Source organism: Piliocolobus tephrosceles, chromosome 9 (genome assembly GCF_002776525.5).
Source record: "Piliocolobus tephrosceles isolate RC106 chromosome 9, ASM277652v3, whole genome shotgun sequence".
In the NCBI taxonomy this organism is placed as follows: domain Eukaryota; kingdom Metazoa; phylum Chordata; class Mammalia; order Primates; family Cercopithecidae; genus Piliocolobus; species Piliocolobus tephrosceles.
The window spans coordinates 75,761,152-75,778,906 of record NC_045442.1 but is presented as its reverse complement, the minus strand read 5'-3'; the positions used below and the strand labels follow the sequence as shown (position 1 = coordinate 75,778,906).

General features: G+C 49.4%; 1 protein-coding gene across 1 annotated transcript in view; it reads left to right on the top strand.

Annotated features, from left to right (window-relative positions):
- The first annotated feature begins 14,264 nt into the window (after positions 1-14,264).
- ZCCHC24 (zinc finger CCHC-type containing 24) overlaps positions 14,265-17,755 on the top strand; it is a 63,911-nt gene continuing 60,420 nt past the window's right edge. The window contains exon 1 of the mRNA XM_023204834.2: positions 14,265-14,688. Coding sequence (XP_023060602.1) covers positions 14,443-14,688 — 246 coding nt within the window. The 5' untranslated portion in view covers positions 14,265-14,442. The remainder of the gene's footprint in view (positions 14,689-17,755) is intronic.

Below are 17,755 nucleotides of genomic sequence, written 5' to 3'. Positions count from 1 at the left end.
GTGTCAGAGGTGGGGCGGTTCTGCAGGTGGCCAGGGGTAGTTTGAGGACTGGAGTACAGTGGAAGTAACAGTCCCTAGAGATGAGGTAGTTAAGGAACTAAGAGGGCAAGGTGGTGACAAGTCATCATACAATTTATTGTCCACTTTTGAAAGTGAAAGGAAGCATTATTAATTTGTCATTCACCCCAGAATAACAGGCCTGAGTCTGGACTGTACTGAGCAAACCAAGACATGTGGTAATCCTAATGCTTAGCCATTCGGGCTGATTGCAAGTCTCAAGGTGGAGAAAGTGACAGTGCCCTCATGCAAAAGTATAAGGGACTGATGGGGCTTGCAGGCAGTTGCGCACAGAGTATGGGAAGTGGTGTGGCCAATGGCAAGAGGTTGGCCAAGCAGGGGTTCTACAAGAGGGTGGAGGAGTTTAGGTGGGAAGCTTTGCTGGGGCGGGTGGAGGACATAGGTCCCATCTCCACATCTCTTGGGGGTTGTTAATCTATAGAATGAGAGCTGCTCAACCTCATGCATGTATCACACTTTTTCCTACTATCCCAAGCACTTTTTTTTCCCAGTCTCCTGACTTTCTTGAGCGTTACCTACTGTGCTTTCCATTTTCAGAAACTGAAACCAAGGTGCAGGATGGTTTAAGTGATGACCCAAGGCAAACTGAGGAAACTCCAGAAGTAGGGCTGCCAGACAAAATACAGGACACTCAGTTAAAATGTAATTTCAGATAAACAACAAAAAACATTTTTTGTATAAGAATCTCCCAAATATTGCATGGGACACATTTCTACTACAAAAAGTTATCCGTTGTTTATCTGAAACTCAAATTTAGCTGGGCATCCTTGTTTTTTGCTTTTTGATTTGTTGTTGTTTTGCTAAATCTGGCAATCCAAAAAGAAAGGGGGCAGGCCAGAGTGGCTGAATAAATCAAAGAGCCTTCTTAGTAGCCTCGGAGGCTGGGAGGGCAGGGCCAGGCTCAGGCGCTCTCAGCTATGCTCAGGCGTAGCTGAGAGAAGACTTGAATGGCTTTATTTTATTATTTTTTATGTTTTATTTTTATGAGTTCATAGTTGGAGTTTATATTTGTCGGGTACATGAGATATTTTGATACAGGCATACAATGCATAATTATCACATCAGGGTAAAAAGGGTATCTATCCCCTCAAGCATTTATCATTTCTTCATGTTGCAAACCTTCCAATTATGCTCTTTTAGTTATTTTTAAATGTACAATAAATGATTGTTGACTGTCGTCACTCTGTCGTTCTTTCAAATGCCAGATTTTATTCATTCTAACTATATTTTTGTACCAATTAACCCTCTCCATTCCTCCTAGAATGGCTTTCTGCTCATGGCTATGTCACTTGCAAGTGAGCAGATAGAGCCTCAGGGCCATCAACGAAAGTCCACATCCCCTATTTTAATTAGATCCTCATCCAGCCCTGGAAAGTAGGCACAGCATAGACCCCTTTACTCAAAGGTTCCAGGAGAGATTTGCTGAGCTTCTAGAGTCAGAGCCCACCAAGGAAGGGGCTTTAGGGAAGGATACGTGTTCATGCATGGTGGGTGAAAGTGCAAACCCTGGAGCCCACCCAGCAGGCCCCATGGAGCATGGTGCCAAGACTGCACCCTGGCACGGGATCAGCAAGATTGGCCTTCTCCCTAATAAAGCAGTAGGCAGGGTGCAAGGAGAGGGGAGTCATCACTGTGGAAGGAGGGAGAGGCAGGGAGAAGAGAAATGACCAAAGCTCAGGTCAGCTAGTAAATCATTAGCCTTCACCAGAACACAGAAGCTTGGTAGATCATTGTTATAGGATCATTAAATGAAATAAAAAACAGCAAAAATAGGCCAGGCATGGTGGTCACACCTGTAATCCCAGCACTTTGGGAGGCCGAAGCAGGCAGATCACTTGAGGTCAGGAGTTCAAGAGCAGCCTGACCAACATGGCAAAATCCCATCTCTACTAAAAATACAGAAATTAGCTGGGCATGGTGGCAAGCATCTGTAGTCCCAGCTACTCAGGAGGCTGAGGCAGGAGAATCGCTTGAACCCGGGAGGTGGAGGTTGCAGTGAGCCGAGATCACACCACTGCACTACAGCCTGGGTGACAGAGCGAGACTCCATCTAGGAAAAAATTAAAATTAAAAAAAAAATACAACGAAGTAAAATAAAACAACAAAACAAAAGCAGTCCCCAACCTTTTTGGCACCAAGGACCGATTTCATGGAAGACAGTTTTTCCAGGGACAGTGTGGGTGATGGGGATGGTTTTGGGATAATTCAATCACATTATTACACTTATTGTGAACTTCATTTTTATTACTATTACATTATAACATATAGTGAAATAATTATACAACTCACCATAATGTAGAATCGGCGGGAGCTCTGAGCTTGTTTTTTTATTTTTTTATTTTTATTTTATTTATTTATTTTTGCTACTAGACAGTCCCATCTGGATATGGAATATGATGAGTTTTTTCTTCAAATAATCTGATCAATCTTTTATTTTTTAATTCATATATTCCTAACATGGGGGTAATAGGAGACAGTGACAGATCATCAGGCATTAGATTCTCATAAGAAGCCTGCAACCTACACCCCTCGCATGTGCAGTTCACAAGAGGGTTTGTCCTGCTGTAAGAATCTAATGCTGTCACTGGTCTGACAGGAGGCAGAGCTCAGCAGTAATGAGAGCGATGGGGAGCCACTATAAATACAGATGAAGTTTTGCTTCTTTCCTGCCACTCACCTCTTGCTGTGCGGCCGGGTTCCTAACAGGCCACGGATTGGTACTGGTCTGTGGCCTGTGGGCTGGGGCCTCTGGCTTAAGAAATACATCGTATATCATGATCAGGCATATTAAATATGTATACAAGTGAATGTCTTTTTTTAAATGACACAAAAGTATCACAAAACAATACTTTGTACCATGTATTCTGATAGATTCAATTCTTCCATTTCATTCAAATAAAAATCTGATCAAGACCCATTAAATTGATTTCACAACTCATTAATCGGTCATAACCTATAGATTGCACTGCTTTACAGATACTATTCTCACTGTTGGGTATAAAATACATTGTAGGGGTCGTGGGGGCAGGCAAGAGAAGAGGCAGGAAGCTCAATGAGGAGGATATTGCACAAACTCAGGCACAAGCAGATAACAGATTGGAGCAGGATGTTGGTGTCAGGGACAGAGGCCGGTGGGCACTCTGTATTTTAGAAGCAGAATGTACAGGACTTATTAATGAATTTAGATGAGCAAGAAGGAGGAATTAGTGATGACTTCATTTTTGGTTTGGGTCACTGGGGGAACAGCAGTGTTGATTACTGACATGGATTAGCCTGGGGAAAGGAGCAGATTTGCAGGTAATTGAGAGTTCTGTTTGGGCTGTGTCCATTTTAATGCAATCTCACCCATTTTAATTGTTCCTGCTCTAGTCTTAGAGTCAGCTGGAGAGAAGTACATAGCAGGTGGAGGAAAACCCCACAGTGAAAATGTTAAGGAAAACGGAAAACTTAGTTAACATCTACTCAGGGCTTACTCTATACCAGGCAGTGTTAAAAGCATTACACATGTACATTTAATTCTCAGGATAATGCTATGAAATAGGTGCTATTGTTGTCTGTGTTTTACAGAAGAAGCATAGAAAGGTTACTTTCCTTGTCTTCAGTTGCACAGCAAATATATGAGCTGAGATGTGAACCAAGTCTGCCTGATGACAAAATGACATTGCTCTATCAGGGAAAGAGATACTCAATCTCTTGGAGTAGGATGAATTTTTTTTTTTTTAATGAATTTTGACTTGGAAAGATGTTCACATTATATTGCAGAGTTGAAACACAAAAGCAGGATTCAAATCAGAAACAGCAGCTTCTGATCTGTTTTTACAGTAAAAGTTAAAAACATGTCTATACATTGATAAAAGACAAGAATTATGTATATTACAAAATTAACACAGGTTCTCACTCACTGATGGGATACAGGTGGTTTAAATGTTTGACAGTGATCATATATAGTCATTGTTAAATAATATATTTTAAAATAGAGAAAGAAATGGAAACAGTGTTCGGCATATCCAGCCTGTCTGTGACACAGATTCATGGCAGCAAAGTGCCTCAAAGGACAAGTGTGCATTGTGGTGAGGCCTCTGAAGATGTGGGTTGTCATCCTGGTACTCCCTATCTGCAGATCTCTGTGTGGCCTTGGGACCACAGGGTCCTCAGAGGGGGATCTCAAGGAAAGTACCTGCAGCAGTAATGTCTTGGTAAATCCGTAACCACCAGCTCTCTAAAAATAAAACATCCTTGATTTGCAGTGTTCACTGATTTCCGTGGCATAAAAACTACCAGTTTCAAATGCAAATTGAGAAAAGATGAACAATAGTACACAAGTATATGGTATTTCCACCGTGTAAATACAATATGTAAATTACCTCCAGAAGTTAGTTAACAGTAAAATGCAATAAAGTAAATAGGGCATGATGAGTTATGAGTGTTTATTACTTTTTTAAAAATGTAAATTGTTTATTTACAATCTCATATCATCTAATTTTTTTTTTTTTTTGAGATGGAGTCTCCGTCTGTCGCCCAGGCAGGAGTGCAGTGGCCAGATCTCGGCTCACTGCAAGCTCCGCCTCCCAGGTTCATGCCATTCTCCTGCCTCAGCCTCCCGAATAACTGGGACTACGGGTGCCCGCCACCTCGCCCGGCTAGTTTTTTGTATTTTTTAGTAGAGACGGGGTTTCACCGTGTTAGCCGGGATGGTCTCGATCTCCTGACCTCGTGATCCACCCGCCTCGGCCTCCCAAAGTTCTGGGATTACAGGCTTGAGCCACTGTGCCCGGCCATCATCTAATTTTTAATAATGACTGTGTTTAACAATTGGCTTACAAGATTCCCCGAAATTTAGCAACTGACTCTAGTGAGTCAGTATGAGCCTGCCCCAGCACACCACTGCCTCAGAGCCTTTTGGGCCTTGTCCAAGATCAGAAGGAGCTATGTGCCTGCTGAAGCAACTGAAGGAGGGAACCTCACCGCCGGCTCCTTGGCCCCACAAGGCATCTCGGCTTGAATCTCAGTCCGGAAGGAGAGAGAGGAAGAAGCATAGGAGAGGACTCCAACCAGGAAAGCCAGTGGCAGGAAGGGCTGGCAGCATCAATGTTATCGTGGGAGCTGTTTTTCTCTGTCTTATCAATGGCAGAGACCAGGGAAAACAATGCCCCTGCCTTGATATCACTTTGTAAGCCAACAGGAAAACCCCAGAACCATGGGTTTGCAATGGCTTTGCCAATCTGGGTGGGCCAGGATTCCTTTCCCAGCTCTGAACTCTTGCCTTCTGCCTGTCTCTGCTTTCTGTGCTCCAGCATGCTGATTACATAGCTCTGAGTCTCAGTTTCTCCTCTCTGAAATGGCCCAACTTGGCAGGTCCTGGAGCATTCAGGGGCATAGGTGCCTGTCTCTCACTATGAAGACCACAGCAGAAGCAGGGCAAGCATTCCTCCTTCTTGGCTCTGTGTGACCGGCCTGGACACCACCCAGTTTCTATATCATCTTCACTTTGGGAGCTGTGTAGGCACTGAAAACATCATCCTCCATCAGCAGATTTGGAAACTGAGGTCCAGGGAGGTCATGGAGCCTGTTAAAATGGCAAAAGAACCAACTGCACACACATTTCATAAATAAAAAAGTGGGAGATCAAGTGTTGCAGAGGGTGTGAACCTATAGGATTTCTTATGCATTACTAGAGAACGTTAGTAGTATCTTGGAAAGGTGAATATGCATATATTCTACAATGTGGCACATACACTGAACAGATATTGTTGCAAATGTAGGTCAGGAAGAGTCATAGCAGCAGTGTTCACAGTTGCAAGAACCATCAACAGGAGAATAGTTGAATAAACTGTGGCTGAGTCACACAATGGATGGAATATAGGAATCTAAATCTAAATGAACGAATGAATGAATTACAGTGGCATACCTCAATATCACTAAAATGTAATAGTATGGCCAGGCATGGGAGTGCATACCTATAATCCCAGCTACTTAGGAAACAGGTAGGATTGCTTATTGCACTTGTGAATAGCCACTGCACTCTAGCCTGGGCAAGATGCTGTCTCTACTTAAAAAAAAAAGGCCGGGCGCGGTGGCTCAAGCCTGTAATTCCAGCACTTTGGGAGCCCAAGACGGGCGGATCACGAGGTCAGGAGATCGAGACCATCCTGGCTAACACGGTGAAACCCCGTCTCTACTAAAAAATACAAAAAAACAAGCCGGGCAAGGTGGCAGGCGCCTGTGGTCCCAGCTACTAGGGAGGCTGAGGCAGGAGAATCGCGTAAACCTGGGAGGCGAAGCTTGCAGTGAGCTGAGATCTGGCCACTGCACTTCAGCCTGGGCGACAGAGTGAGACTCCATCTCAAAAAAAAAAAAAAAAAAAAATAGCGCTACAATATTAAGTGAAATAAGTCAGTCATAAAGATTTTATACAGCATGATACTTTTTTAAGAAAGGTAAACAACAAATCAAAAATATCTGTTTTTAGAATGCATACAGATTAGATGCAATTAAATAAATATGAAAGCAAGGGAGTGATTCCAGATGGTGATTATGTCAGGTTGGGAGAACCTAGGAGATGGGCTAGGGATAGATCTTATATGTAGATATAAGTTATTGTCAGGGTTCTCATTTTTATGGTGGCTGGTTTGTACAGGGACTATAAGCAAACAATGAAATAAAACATAATATTATGAAGCAAGGATTATGGTTAACTCCCTTCTGTGCCCCTGGGCTGGGAGGAAGAAGAAGGCTAGCATTGAGAATCAGACTTGGCTGGTGCCACTATCCGGTTTTCAGGGGGACAACTAAAAATCACAGAACCAGAAGTCATGTGCTTTCCCCTTCCAGGCCTCAGTTTTCACATCAGTAAAATTAGGTTTGGGGATCAGGTCATCTTGGAGTTCCTCTATTAGCTGAGCTAGAGTAGGCCCTGCTGCAGTAACAGACAAGGCTCTCCATCTCAGGGGCTGTACACATTGCAGTCTGGGAGGCCACCCTGGTCAGCTCACCTACAACACTGATTTAGAGATCTGGCCTCTTCTGTCTTAGAGTCTTTCACCCCATGGATGGGAGAGAGAAAGTGTGGAGAACCCACACCCACTCTTGTTGACTCCCAAGAGACACGCAGTTCCTACTCACCTTCCTGCTGAGAACGCACAACCCCCACCCCACTGCAAGGGATGCTGAGTGAGAAGGGAGGAGGATGTGCCTGCTCAGGGAACACTGACCCTCCCTGCCTGAGCTCCCTGCGTGTCTGTAATCCTCAGAGTCTCTGGGATGTTCCAGCCCAGATTCGACAATCTCCTGTTTCTGAGTCTACAAACCACAAAGGCTTTCTGAGTTTATTCATTCATTCCTTAAGTAAACAGAGGGCCTGCTCTGATCCAGCGCTGAGTTAGGCCAAGGAACTTATTACTCCTTGAAAAGCTCATAGTTCGGGGGTGAGCCCTGGTGGGAATGGAGAGTAAGAGAGGACTGACCGTTTTTCAAATGTCATCATGTTGTGTGAACGCCCCATAGTCAAAGATAAAAGAGAGAATATCTAATGGGTGTGTGTGATAGGGGAGGAGGTTGTGATCACAAAAGGCTTCTTTCAGAAAGTCAGTTTTTCAGCTGGGTCTCTAACTGTGAGAGGAGACTGCTAGGAAGACTGAAAGAGGGGGCTCTCCCCAGTAGGGGAACAGTATGTGCAAAGGCCTGAAGGCAAGGAAGGCCTTGCATGCATGGGAAAGGCCAGTTATTTCATTTTGCCAAAGGTGGGGTACACGTGGTGTAAGGGTTATGGGGGTAGGTTGTACCTGCCATTAGGATAGAAGGGTGATCAGGAGTTAGATGCTGAAAGGCCATGAATGTTGTGCCCAGTAGGCGTTTGGATTTTATCCAGTGGGCCACTATGGAAAGGTTCCAAATAGGCAAGGAAGGCCAAGGGGTGACTGGAGTGGCAGTTTCCGCCTTCCCAAAGTCTCCATTAGCCAACTTTCCTTCTATTCTTTGATGTAAACAAAGTTTTTCTCAGAATAAGGTAAAGAACTCTGCACACTCAACTTTACCGCGAGTGTCTTATTACCCATCTCCCAAGCAGATGTCCCACTAACTAAATACATAGAAATTCCAGAGCCATTCTCCTTGTCACCCACAATAGGACAAGCTCACATTTTGATCACTGGCTGCGACCCACTAGGCATTATGTGGAGTGACCAGTTAGCCCTGGAGGCCTGTGTTCTCTCCGCAGGTTGAGCATTGCTAAGAGGCCACTGATAAAATGTACAGTAGTTCCCCCTTATCTGTAGTTTTGCTTTCCATGGTTTCAGTTCCCTGCAGTCAACTACCGTCCAAAAATATTAAATGGAAAATTCCAGAAATATACAATTCAAGAGTTTGAAATTACACGCCATTCTGAGTATGTGATACAATTTTGTACTGTTCCACCCTGGACATGAATCATCCCTTTGTCCAGTGATCCACGCTGTGGACACTGCCTGCTTATAGATATCATCTGCTCCTGACATCCAGCCATTGACCTCCACAGGGCTCGATGGTCCAAGATCACTAGAAGCAGATGAGCCTCATTCTGACATGTAATCAGAAGGTCAAGAGCGGCCTAATCAATGTCATAATGACCATGTCACTCACCTCACTTCACCTCATCAAGCAGGCACTTTAACATCTCACACCATCATAAGAAGAAGGGTGATACAGTACAATAAAACCTTTAGAGAAAGACAGAACACGTTCATATAAACTTTTATTACAGTATATTATTATAATTGTTCAGTTTATTATTGTTAATCTCTGCCCTGACTTTTTTTTTTAGATGGAGTCTCATTCTGCCACCCAGGCCGGAGCACAGTGGGGCAATCTCAACTCGCCGCAACCTCCTCCTCCCAGGCTCAAGAGATCCTCCCACCTCAGCCTTCCGAGTAGCTGGGACTATAGGTGCACAACACCATGCCTGGCTACTTTTTTGTATTTTTTGTAGAGACGGTGGTTTCACCATGTTACCAGGCTGGTTTTGAACTGCTGGCCTCAAGTGATCTTCCTGCCTCAGCCTTCTTCAAAGTGCTGGGATTACAGGCATGAGCCACCACAACCGACCTGTTAATCTCTTGATGTACCTAATTTATAACTTCAATTTTATCATGGGTATGTATATATGTACATATTGGACAAAACATTGTGTGCGTGTGTTTCAGAACTACCTGCGATTTCAGGCATCCAGTGGGAGTCTTGGAATGAATAACTCCATGAATAACAGGGGACTACTGTGTGATTGCTGCCCACAGCTCCTATATGACGCTAGACACCACTTTTCAGAGGATGGTTCCTTAGGGAGCAGGAAGCCCACTAGGCCTGCTCCAGTGACTTCTAGGAACCAGAGGTCCGGGGTATTCTGCCAGTTTTCCCAGACCACACACAAAACCCTAGGCCCCTGACACCCCGGCTGGGACCCCTCAGGCCCATGTCATACTGTCCGCCATGAAACCAAGCAAGCACTCTCTCAGGGCTTCCAGAGGCCAGGGCCCTCAAAGCGTCTCCTGCCTCCCCGTGACATCTGGGATTCCAGCAACAGTGGGAAGATTTTATATACACAAAGAAATGGTCCAGGGGAGGAGACTCAACTTGTCAGTGTCACACAGCCCAGGAAGTGACAATCTCCAAAGCTCTAGGCACTTTCCACAACTCGGAACCTCCAAGGAGCAGTAGGCTGAGTTTAAGGTTCAAGGACCTACCCATCCTTTGCTGCTCAAGATAATCTTAAAAGCTACTAAAGAGCCTGTGGGTGGGGCCTGGAGTGGTCAAGCTGCCCTTATGGTTTTGTCATCTATGCACTGCACAAAGAGGTCAGGGGCTAGTGGGGGCTGAAATCTGGTTAGTGCAAACAGCAGGGCTGCATCCATAGAAGGAGGAGGCACTCTGTGTATGTGTATGTGTGTGTGTGTGTGTGTATGTAAAGGTGCCTTGAGAGAGAGAGAGTGTGAGTGTGTGTGTGTGTGTGTAAAGGTGCCTTGAAACCTGGATTTCAGCCCACTGGGTTGGTTCTATGGCAAAAAGAGCGGTTACTTTTGCACCAACCTAGTAATTCTGCACAGTCACCATAGGGGTTAGAGACTGGCCTGGGAGAGTGGATATAAAGTCAACATGGCACATAATTTGCGTCTTCAGGGCCAATTCCAGTGTCTCATTAGAGGCGACGTGGGGTGCTGTATTGAGCAGGGACCTGAAGTCTTGCCTGGGAAGGGGATCTGCACTCAGTGAGGTCTGTCCTGGGTGGGGGATGGGGCAGTGGTGCCTGTAAGGACAGTATTTGCCATTTTGCCATCTCTGCTGTAAACTGACACCTTCTGTGTCAACACACAGTCCAAAGGAACCCAATGCCCAGCCCTGGCCTAGAGGAGAGGCAAATCTTAGCTTTGTCAGTCTGTGCTTTGCTATTTATTCCTGGCACATGGAGTGTGGGTGGGTTGAAGAGGGTTAGGGGTTCCTTTGCATGATAAATCATCATGGGGTATTTTTTACAGAAATAAGAAGCATCAATTTGCACAGGATTGGGAAGCCCCATCTTCTTCCCCTGCCCATCTCTGCTTTGCCTCCTGGGCCCAATTTGAAGGCTGACTCCCTCATAAAGGCCAACTGCTTCCTCTTCTTGCCCAGGTTTCTCCTGCTTCTCTGAGCTCAAAGCTCTTGGCTTGACACTCCACCGAACACTTATCAGACCTGTTACCTGGGCAACTTTAGGAGCATACTTTTTCCTACTTGTCCCCTCCTGCCCGCATTTCTCCAGATAAAATGAATATTACTGTTATTGAAAGTATCAATGTCACCCTCCCCTCACGCGTGACTGCCTGCTCACTCAGGGAACAGCAAAGCTCCTTCCTGTTTGCATCCTCCTTGGATCCCGTCAGTCACTGTAGAAGTTGGTAAGGATGTGATCAACATTCCCATTTGATACCTGGAAAAACTGAGGTTAACAGAGAGGGCGGGCCTACCCAAGGTCACTGGGCCAGGTTTCTTTCCTCCAAATCCTGTGTTCATTCCACTGACCCATTCTGGAGACTGTGGGATGGCTGGAGCCTCTGGACAGGGAAGGGGACAGGGATGCGAGCCTTACCTGGGTGCTCCCTCCTGCCTTCCAGTCTGAGGACAGTATATGGGGCCAGAGCTGTCACATCTGAATGCTGCCACACTGGGATCAACAAAGAGAGAGCTGAGAGGTAGTAGTGGGTTAGGAGCAGGTAGTTTAGTTATCAGGTTTACTGAGTGACCCTGGGATGGTTCTTTTCCTTCTCTGGGCCATGGTACCTCCTCCTCTGTAAAGCGAGGGCTTGGAACCTCAGACATTTTAAATGCAGAGTTCCTTAGTGTGCACATGATAGGGCAAGAAGGTGCAGAGTTTGGGTGTAGCCCGATCTTCTGGCCTGGTACCTAGTCCTCTGATACCCATCTGGTCACGCTCACCTATTACCCTCTCCCACAGTACATGTTGTCACAGGGGATCCTGGAGCATGCATTCCCAGCAGCTGGCTGAGGGCTGACCTTAGGTCAATCAGTTGCCATCCAGGCAAGCTGCCTATAGAATGCTCATATTTATTAATCACCTACTGGGTACAGAGCCCACATGTTGAGCAGATGTCCTGTGGTCAAGCAGAGGGAGAAAAGGACAAAACCAAAGAAGCCACTCAGGCTTCAAAGAGGAGCAAAATCTGGGCATCCATCCATCCATCCAACCATCCATCCATCCATCCGTCTCTCCACCTATTCATCCATCCATCCATCCATCCATCCATCCATCCATCCATCCGTCTCTCCACCTATTCATCAAATCATCAACCCAGCAACTATTTCCTGATTATTTACTATCTATGCTCCAGGCTCTGGGTAGAAACTATGTTGGGGAGAAAGTGGCAGAGGCCATCAGTGTGGTCACCAGGTATGATAAACACCTTCTTGGCATCAAATCACTCTGAAGGACACAGGGAAGGACCAGAGGTTTCTCTAAGCAGGTGTCAGATTCCTAGTTATGTCCTCTACCTGAACAGCAGTTTTCTCTATAAAATCTAGGGAAGGTCTTCATCAGTGGTTTGAAATCCTGCCTCCACCCTTGGAATCTCAAAGACAGCAGCAGAGTTCCAGAGATAATCCCAACTATTTCTTTTAGTGTGGTGGCGGGGACAAAGTTTTACTCTCTTGCCCAGGCTGGAGTGCAGTGGCATGGTCTTGACTCACTGCAGCTTTGACCTCCTGGGCTCAAGTGATCCTCCCACCTCAGCCTCCTGAGTAACTGCGACCACAGGCATGCACCACCACGCCCAGTTAATTTTTGCATTTTTTTGTAGAGATGAGGTTTTGCCATGTTGCCAGGGCTGGTCTGGAACTCCTGAGTTCAAGCAGCCTGTCTGCGTTGGCCTCCCAAAGTGCTGGGATTACAAGTGAGCCACTATGCCCAGCCCCAAATAGTTCTAAGAATAAGTGGTTATCACATGTATTTGCAACAACCATGTACCTACCCTTTAGACAAATAGGTTTAATACTGCTTAAAAATATAAAGGGTACTGTATAGATGTGTTGTTGATGAATGAAAATATTAAGATATAATTGATATATATGCTGTCGTTTGTATTAATAACTGCAAATTGACAGACAAGATGGAGATCTGAGATCCAAGGGCCTCTTGGTTGGTGAAAACGGGCGGCATTTGGTCATCCCTGAAGGCCTTTCTGGTGCAAGCGTCCATAGATGTGGTTAGGTGCCTTGCAGGTGATGGGAGTAACTTGTGGAGTGGGTGGCAGGGAAGAGCTGTCCTTTACGGAATAGCTTCCGCTTACCAAGCCCAAGCTGGGAAGCACACAAACGTCCCCGGCGGCGGAAGGATGACTGCTTCCATTTTACAGAGGAGAAAATAGGCTTGCTCGCAGAGGTTAGGCGTCACGCAGAGGTCATTCCGCTGGGCGGTGGCCGAGCTGGCACTCCAACGCTGGGCGGAATGGCTCCAGAGCCAGATTGAAGGTGGGAGAGATGACTCGGTCCCAGACAGGCGGTGAGTTCCTCTGGGCTAGGTCCCAGGTGCTGGCTCAGCAAAGACCACCCGGAGAAAGAGACAGTGAAGGCCCTGGGACTTCTTGGGGAGTCCGGCGGAGGCGGGGACAGGGCTCCCTCCAGGCAGTCTTGGACTAGCTGAGTTGTCCCAGGAAGATGGGTGACAGCCGCTTTCCCGAGCTCCCCCGGCCCAGGCTGGGGTCCTGGCGACTCGCCAAGGCACCGGGGCGGGCTGGGGCTGGAGTCGGGGCGGAGGAGAGGGGCGAGAAGCGAGGCGGCCCCAGAGCAGAAATAGGAGAAGGGAGAGGGGGAGGGGGCGGGGAGTCTTTCCTGGGGCAGGAACCCTGGCCCCCCTTGGCGCAGCCTGCCCGCAAAGTGATTCTGCAGATGGAAGGAATTAAGTAGGAGGGGGAGGGTCCGATGGTGATAGCGAGAGGAGGGAGTTAGAAGTGTGTGTGTCTGTGTACGCGCGTCTGAGAGAGGAGCGGGAGAGACAGGGAGAAAAATCAGACCAGACGGAAATAGAAGAGAGGAGACAAGAAAGAGTGAAAGAGAAGGACACACACACACACACACACACACACACACACACACACACACGGAGCGCGCCACATAGAAAGACGACGGACACGGGAGACACCAAGAGAGAGAGAAAGAGAGAGTATAAGAAAGGAGGGAAAATAGGAAAGGAAAAGTGAGTGAAAATTAAATAATTGCGGAGGATTTGGAAAGAACGAAACAAGAGAGCTGACGACAGAGTGAGACGAGATTGATTAGGCCGGGGCTGCACTGAGCTCCCGGCAGCTCTGAGAGCTGGGTTGGCCGGGCTGGGGCGAGGTGGGGCTTGGGCGGGGCCTCGCATGGGCGGGCTCGGTCGGTGCTGCATATGCAGATGAGCCTCACTCCCCTCTCCCCCCGCCCCTGACGGTTCATATTCAACGAGACAGCCAATGCAAGGCGAGGACGGTGCCAGGCGGGGCAGGGAGTGGGCGGGGCATCGTGGACCCCACCCCTGGAGCCGCCGCTGGAGGGGTCAGCAGCGAGGCAGATAGCGGATCGCCGGGCCGGGCGGGACGCAGTGGGCGGGGCGGAGGGGGCGGGGCCAAAAGTTTCCTGCCCAACTTTCGCTGCCTCCTTCCACCGCCCGCGCGCGCCGGGGCTGCAGTCGGGGGGAGGTGGCGGTGGCTGCAGCGGCTGCGGGCAGCGCGCGGGGCGGAGGGCGCGGGGCGATCACCGTCGGGGTTCGGGAGGCGGGCAGTGGGCGCAGGCTCCCCGGTGCCCGCCCCTCCGCTGCGGAGGGGGGCCGCGAGCGGGCGGCCGGGGAGGGGCCGGCACCGCCGCCGCAAAATGAGCCTGCTGTCGGCCATCGACACGAGCGCCGCCTCGGTGTACCAGCCCGCCCAGCTGCTCAACTGGGTCTACCTGTCGCTGCAGGACACGCACCAGGCTAGCGCCTTCGATGCCTTCCGGCCCGAACCGACCGCCGGCGCCGCGCCCCCGGAGCTGGCCTTCGGCAAGGGCCGCCCGGAGCAGCTGGGCTCGCCCCTGCACTCCAGCTATCTCAACAGCTTCTTCCAGCTGCAGCGCGGAGAGGTGGGTGCCCCCGCGCGCCCCCGCCCACCACCCCACCGCCCCACTGTGGCGGGCCGTTCCCTGTCTGACCCGCTCTTCCTGGCCTGGCGCGGCCTGGCTCCGCATTGCCCGGCCCAGCTTGGCTTGGCTTCGTTCAACTCTGCCAAACTCGCTGCCCGAAGTCCCCGGGGTGCCGGGAGCGCGTCACCTCCCGGCTGAGCCTGGGCTGGAGCAGCGCAGGCCGGGGCGGGGCTCTCCCGCCCCCTCTCCCTGCCAGGGCAGCCCTACTCCAAAGGGGTTGGGGGAGGGAGTTGAGGAGGGGTTGTCTCCGGATTTTCTCCAGACAGCTGGGGTGCGGCCTGGGCGGGGAGCCCCTTCCAAGTGTCCTTCTCACGCCCAACCCTATCCTTGTCCTGGCCACCGCGGGCTGGGACCGAGAGTGCAGATTCTGCTCAGGGCTCCTTTGGAAGGGCCTAAAATCTTTGCTCCGACCTCTGCTGTTCCCGACCCGAAAGGCACCCTGGAGAGCAGTGACTGCCCAGAGGGCTTCTGCTGTTGTTCTCACTCAGGGACCCCAGATAAGTCCTCCAGCTGCTCGCCCTCCCCCAGCCACATAGGAAGTGGTTTCGGAGGGCTTGACCCCACAGACTGCGCTGTCCCTAGCCCTCCCAGCCTGGGAGGAAATGAAAGGGAAATCCTCTTGAGCTCTTGGGAGGGGGTCTAGAAAGGGGGAGAGGTTCCAGCTGCCCAGCGCCTTCTGCAGAAACCTGGGCCGGCTGTGTTGCAAAGTCTGCCTGTTTGGTAGATTCAGTTACAAAGTTGACTGGGCAGTGCCTCTTTGCCAGCAAGATAAATACACAGATCGCCACCACCTCCCAGCCCTTTTTGAAGAGTCTCCAGGGCCTGCCCAGATACCACTCCTTTCCGTGGGCTGGACTCCTCCCCTCCCTCCATTTACTTCTGCCTCATTTGGGAATTTCAGATACCCATCTGTGATCTTCACTTCCTCCCCTTGTGGGGGCTTTCTCTGCAAAGATGCAAGAGGTGTGTTGAGGGGAGGACACACATGGGGGTCACTTTCCTTCCAGACCTGGGCACACCGGTGAATTTTAGGAGAGTCAGAGTCCTGAATGGGTTCGGAAGGAAAGCCTAGGTATGCAAGGGTGGGCTAGGGATAAGAGAGGGATGCAGAGGGTTGCCCTTGAGTTCAACTCTGCCATTATTTACTAGGGGAGACATGGACATATAAAATGCTGGCCTAAGGCCAATACTACCCAGGCTGACATGTTGACCTGTGTGGGTAAAACAGGTGTGGGAGGGGGCTGGGTTCAGAGGAGGAAGATGAGTCTGGAAGTGCACCTTTTGGTGCCAGGCAAAAGCATTTGTATGCCAAAGCTCTTTGTAAACGGTAAAGCATTCCCTCCAAGTGAGGAATGGTTCTTGGCTGGAGATCTTTCTTTCTTGTAAGAGACTTTTTCTGCCTCTTCGGGGAACTGGCTTCAGGTGACCAGTGACTTTGGAGGACGGTTTGTGGGGTGTTTCTTCGGTCCATGGTGTTTTTAGTTGTTTGTTCTCTTACCAAACATTTGTTGAGCTGTGGGCAGGCCCTGGAGATTCACAACCACAGGCTAGTGGGGGCCACGGATGAGTAAACAGACAAGGTGACATAGGGTATGAATGGTGGGTTATTTGATGGGGGCGATTGTGGGAGCCCCAAGGGAGGTTCTCACCCTGGGAGAAGGCTGAACTTGACCCACAGATCAAGTGTGGACCCCTAGTCAACCTCTTCTAGCCTCCCTCTGCTCCCCCTACCATGGTGGCATTGTTCCCCACCTGTGGGTCTCCCCTGAGAGGACCTGGGAGTTTGGGGCCATCAAGAGTACCCTATGAGAATAGGATGTTGTGCTGCTTTTTGAAAATTTCTGGCATCCAGGATCCCAACTGGAGCTCAGTGAGACCTGCCCTCTGTCACTTCATTGCTGCGTACCTCAGTTTCCCCACAAAGGCACATAGTGTGAAAGGAGCAGGATAAGTTATACTGTATAGTGCAGTGGTGTGGAAAAAGTCTTTCATGACCTGACTTCAGGGAACCCCGTCTCCCTCTGGGCCTTAGCTTACCTATCTGTTAAATTTAGTCTCTGCTACACCCCAGGATGGTATATCTATAGTATTTGAGACCTGTTCAAACAAGAGAGGGCTGGGGGAGGCAAGAGGGACTTCTCCGATGCTCACAGGCCAGTGGCTTCCTCGGAGGTGATGGCGGTCTGTGCCTGCTGACTTCCGGAAGGCTCTCTTGGCTTCAGGCTCACTCATCCTCACCGCCCCCCCCACCCACTTTGCCTCCTAAACCCTCTCAAAGCCTCAGCTGTGTTCCTGGGGACAGGCCTTTCCTGCGCCCAGGGCTTAGCTGGTGACCTAATATGGCTCCAAAATAGCAACTGGCTGAGAAGGCAAGAAAAAATACCCCCCACCACAATGCCACCAAGGGGCTGGTCAGAGAGGAAGCAAGTCGTGTGTGGGCCGGAGGAGACTCTACGGAGGGACCCAGGGGGCCCAGGAGCATCACCATTCTGTGCGAGGCCTGGCAGGCCCGGTGGTAGTGCCTGTGGATGTGACTTGCATGCTGACCACTGACCACGGCCTGTCTGCACCAGCCCCTGTGCCAAGAGCCCACCCCCTCCCGCACCACCCCCAGGCTACTCTCACCACAATAGCAAAACACCATGAATGCAGCTGGGATTTGGAGGGGGTGAGGACATGGGGGCACAGAAGCCCATTGTGCCCCTGGAACCTCAGCTCTGAAAGCTGAAGATAAGCCAATGGTTCTGAGTGGCACACTGGCCCTGAGAGCAGAGAGAGAGATGGCAGAGTTCACTGGTGCAGGAGCAAGCACCAGGAGGTGACTTGGATTCTTGTGGGGACTTCCCAGCTTGTGGTGAGGGTGCCAGGCCGAAGCGGACACAAGCACCTTGCACAGTTTCTTAAAAGGCTTCTGGGTCTACAAAGTAGGCCCCGTGAAACCCAGTTTCAAAAACCTGATCTATGGCAACGACGATACACTTTCAGAAAGGGATTCCTAAGGCCCTTG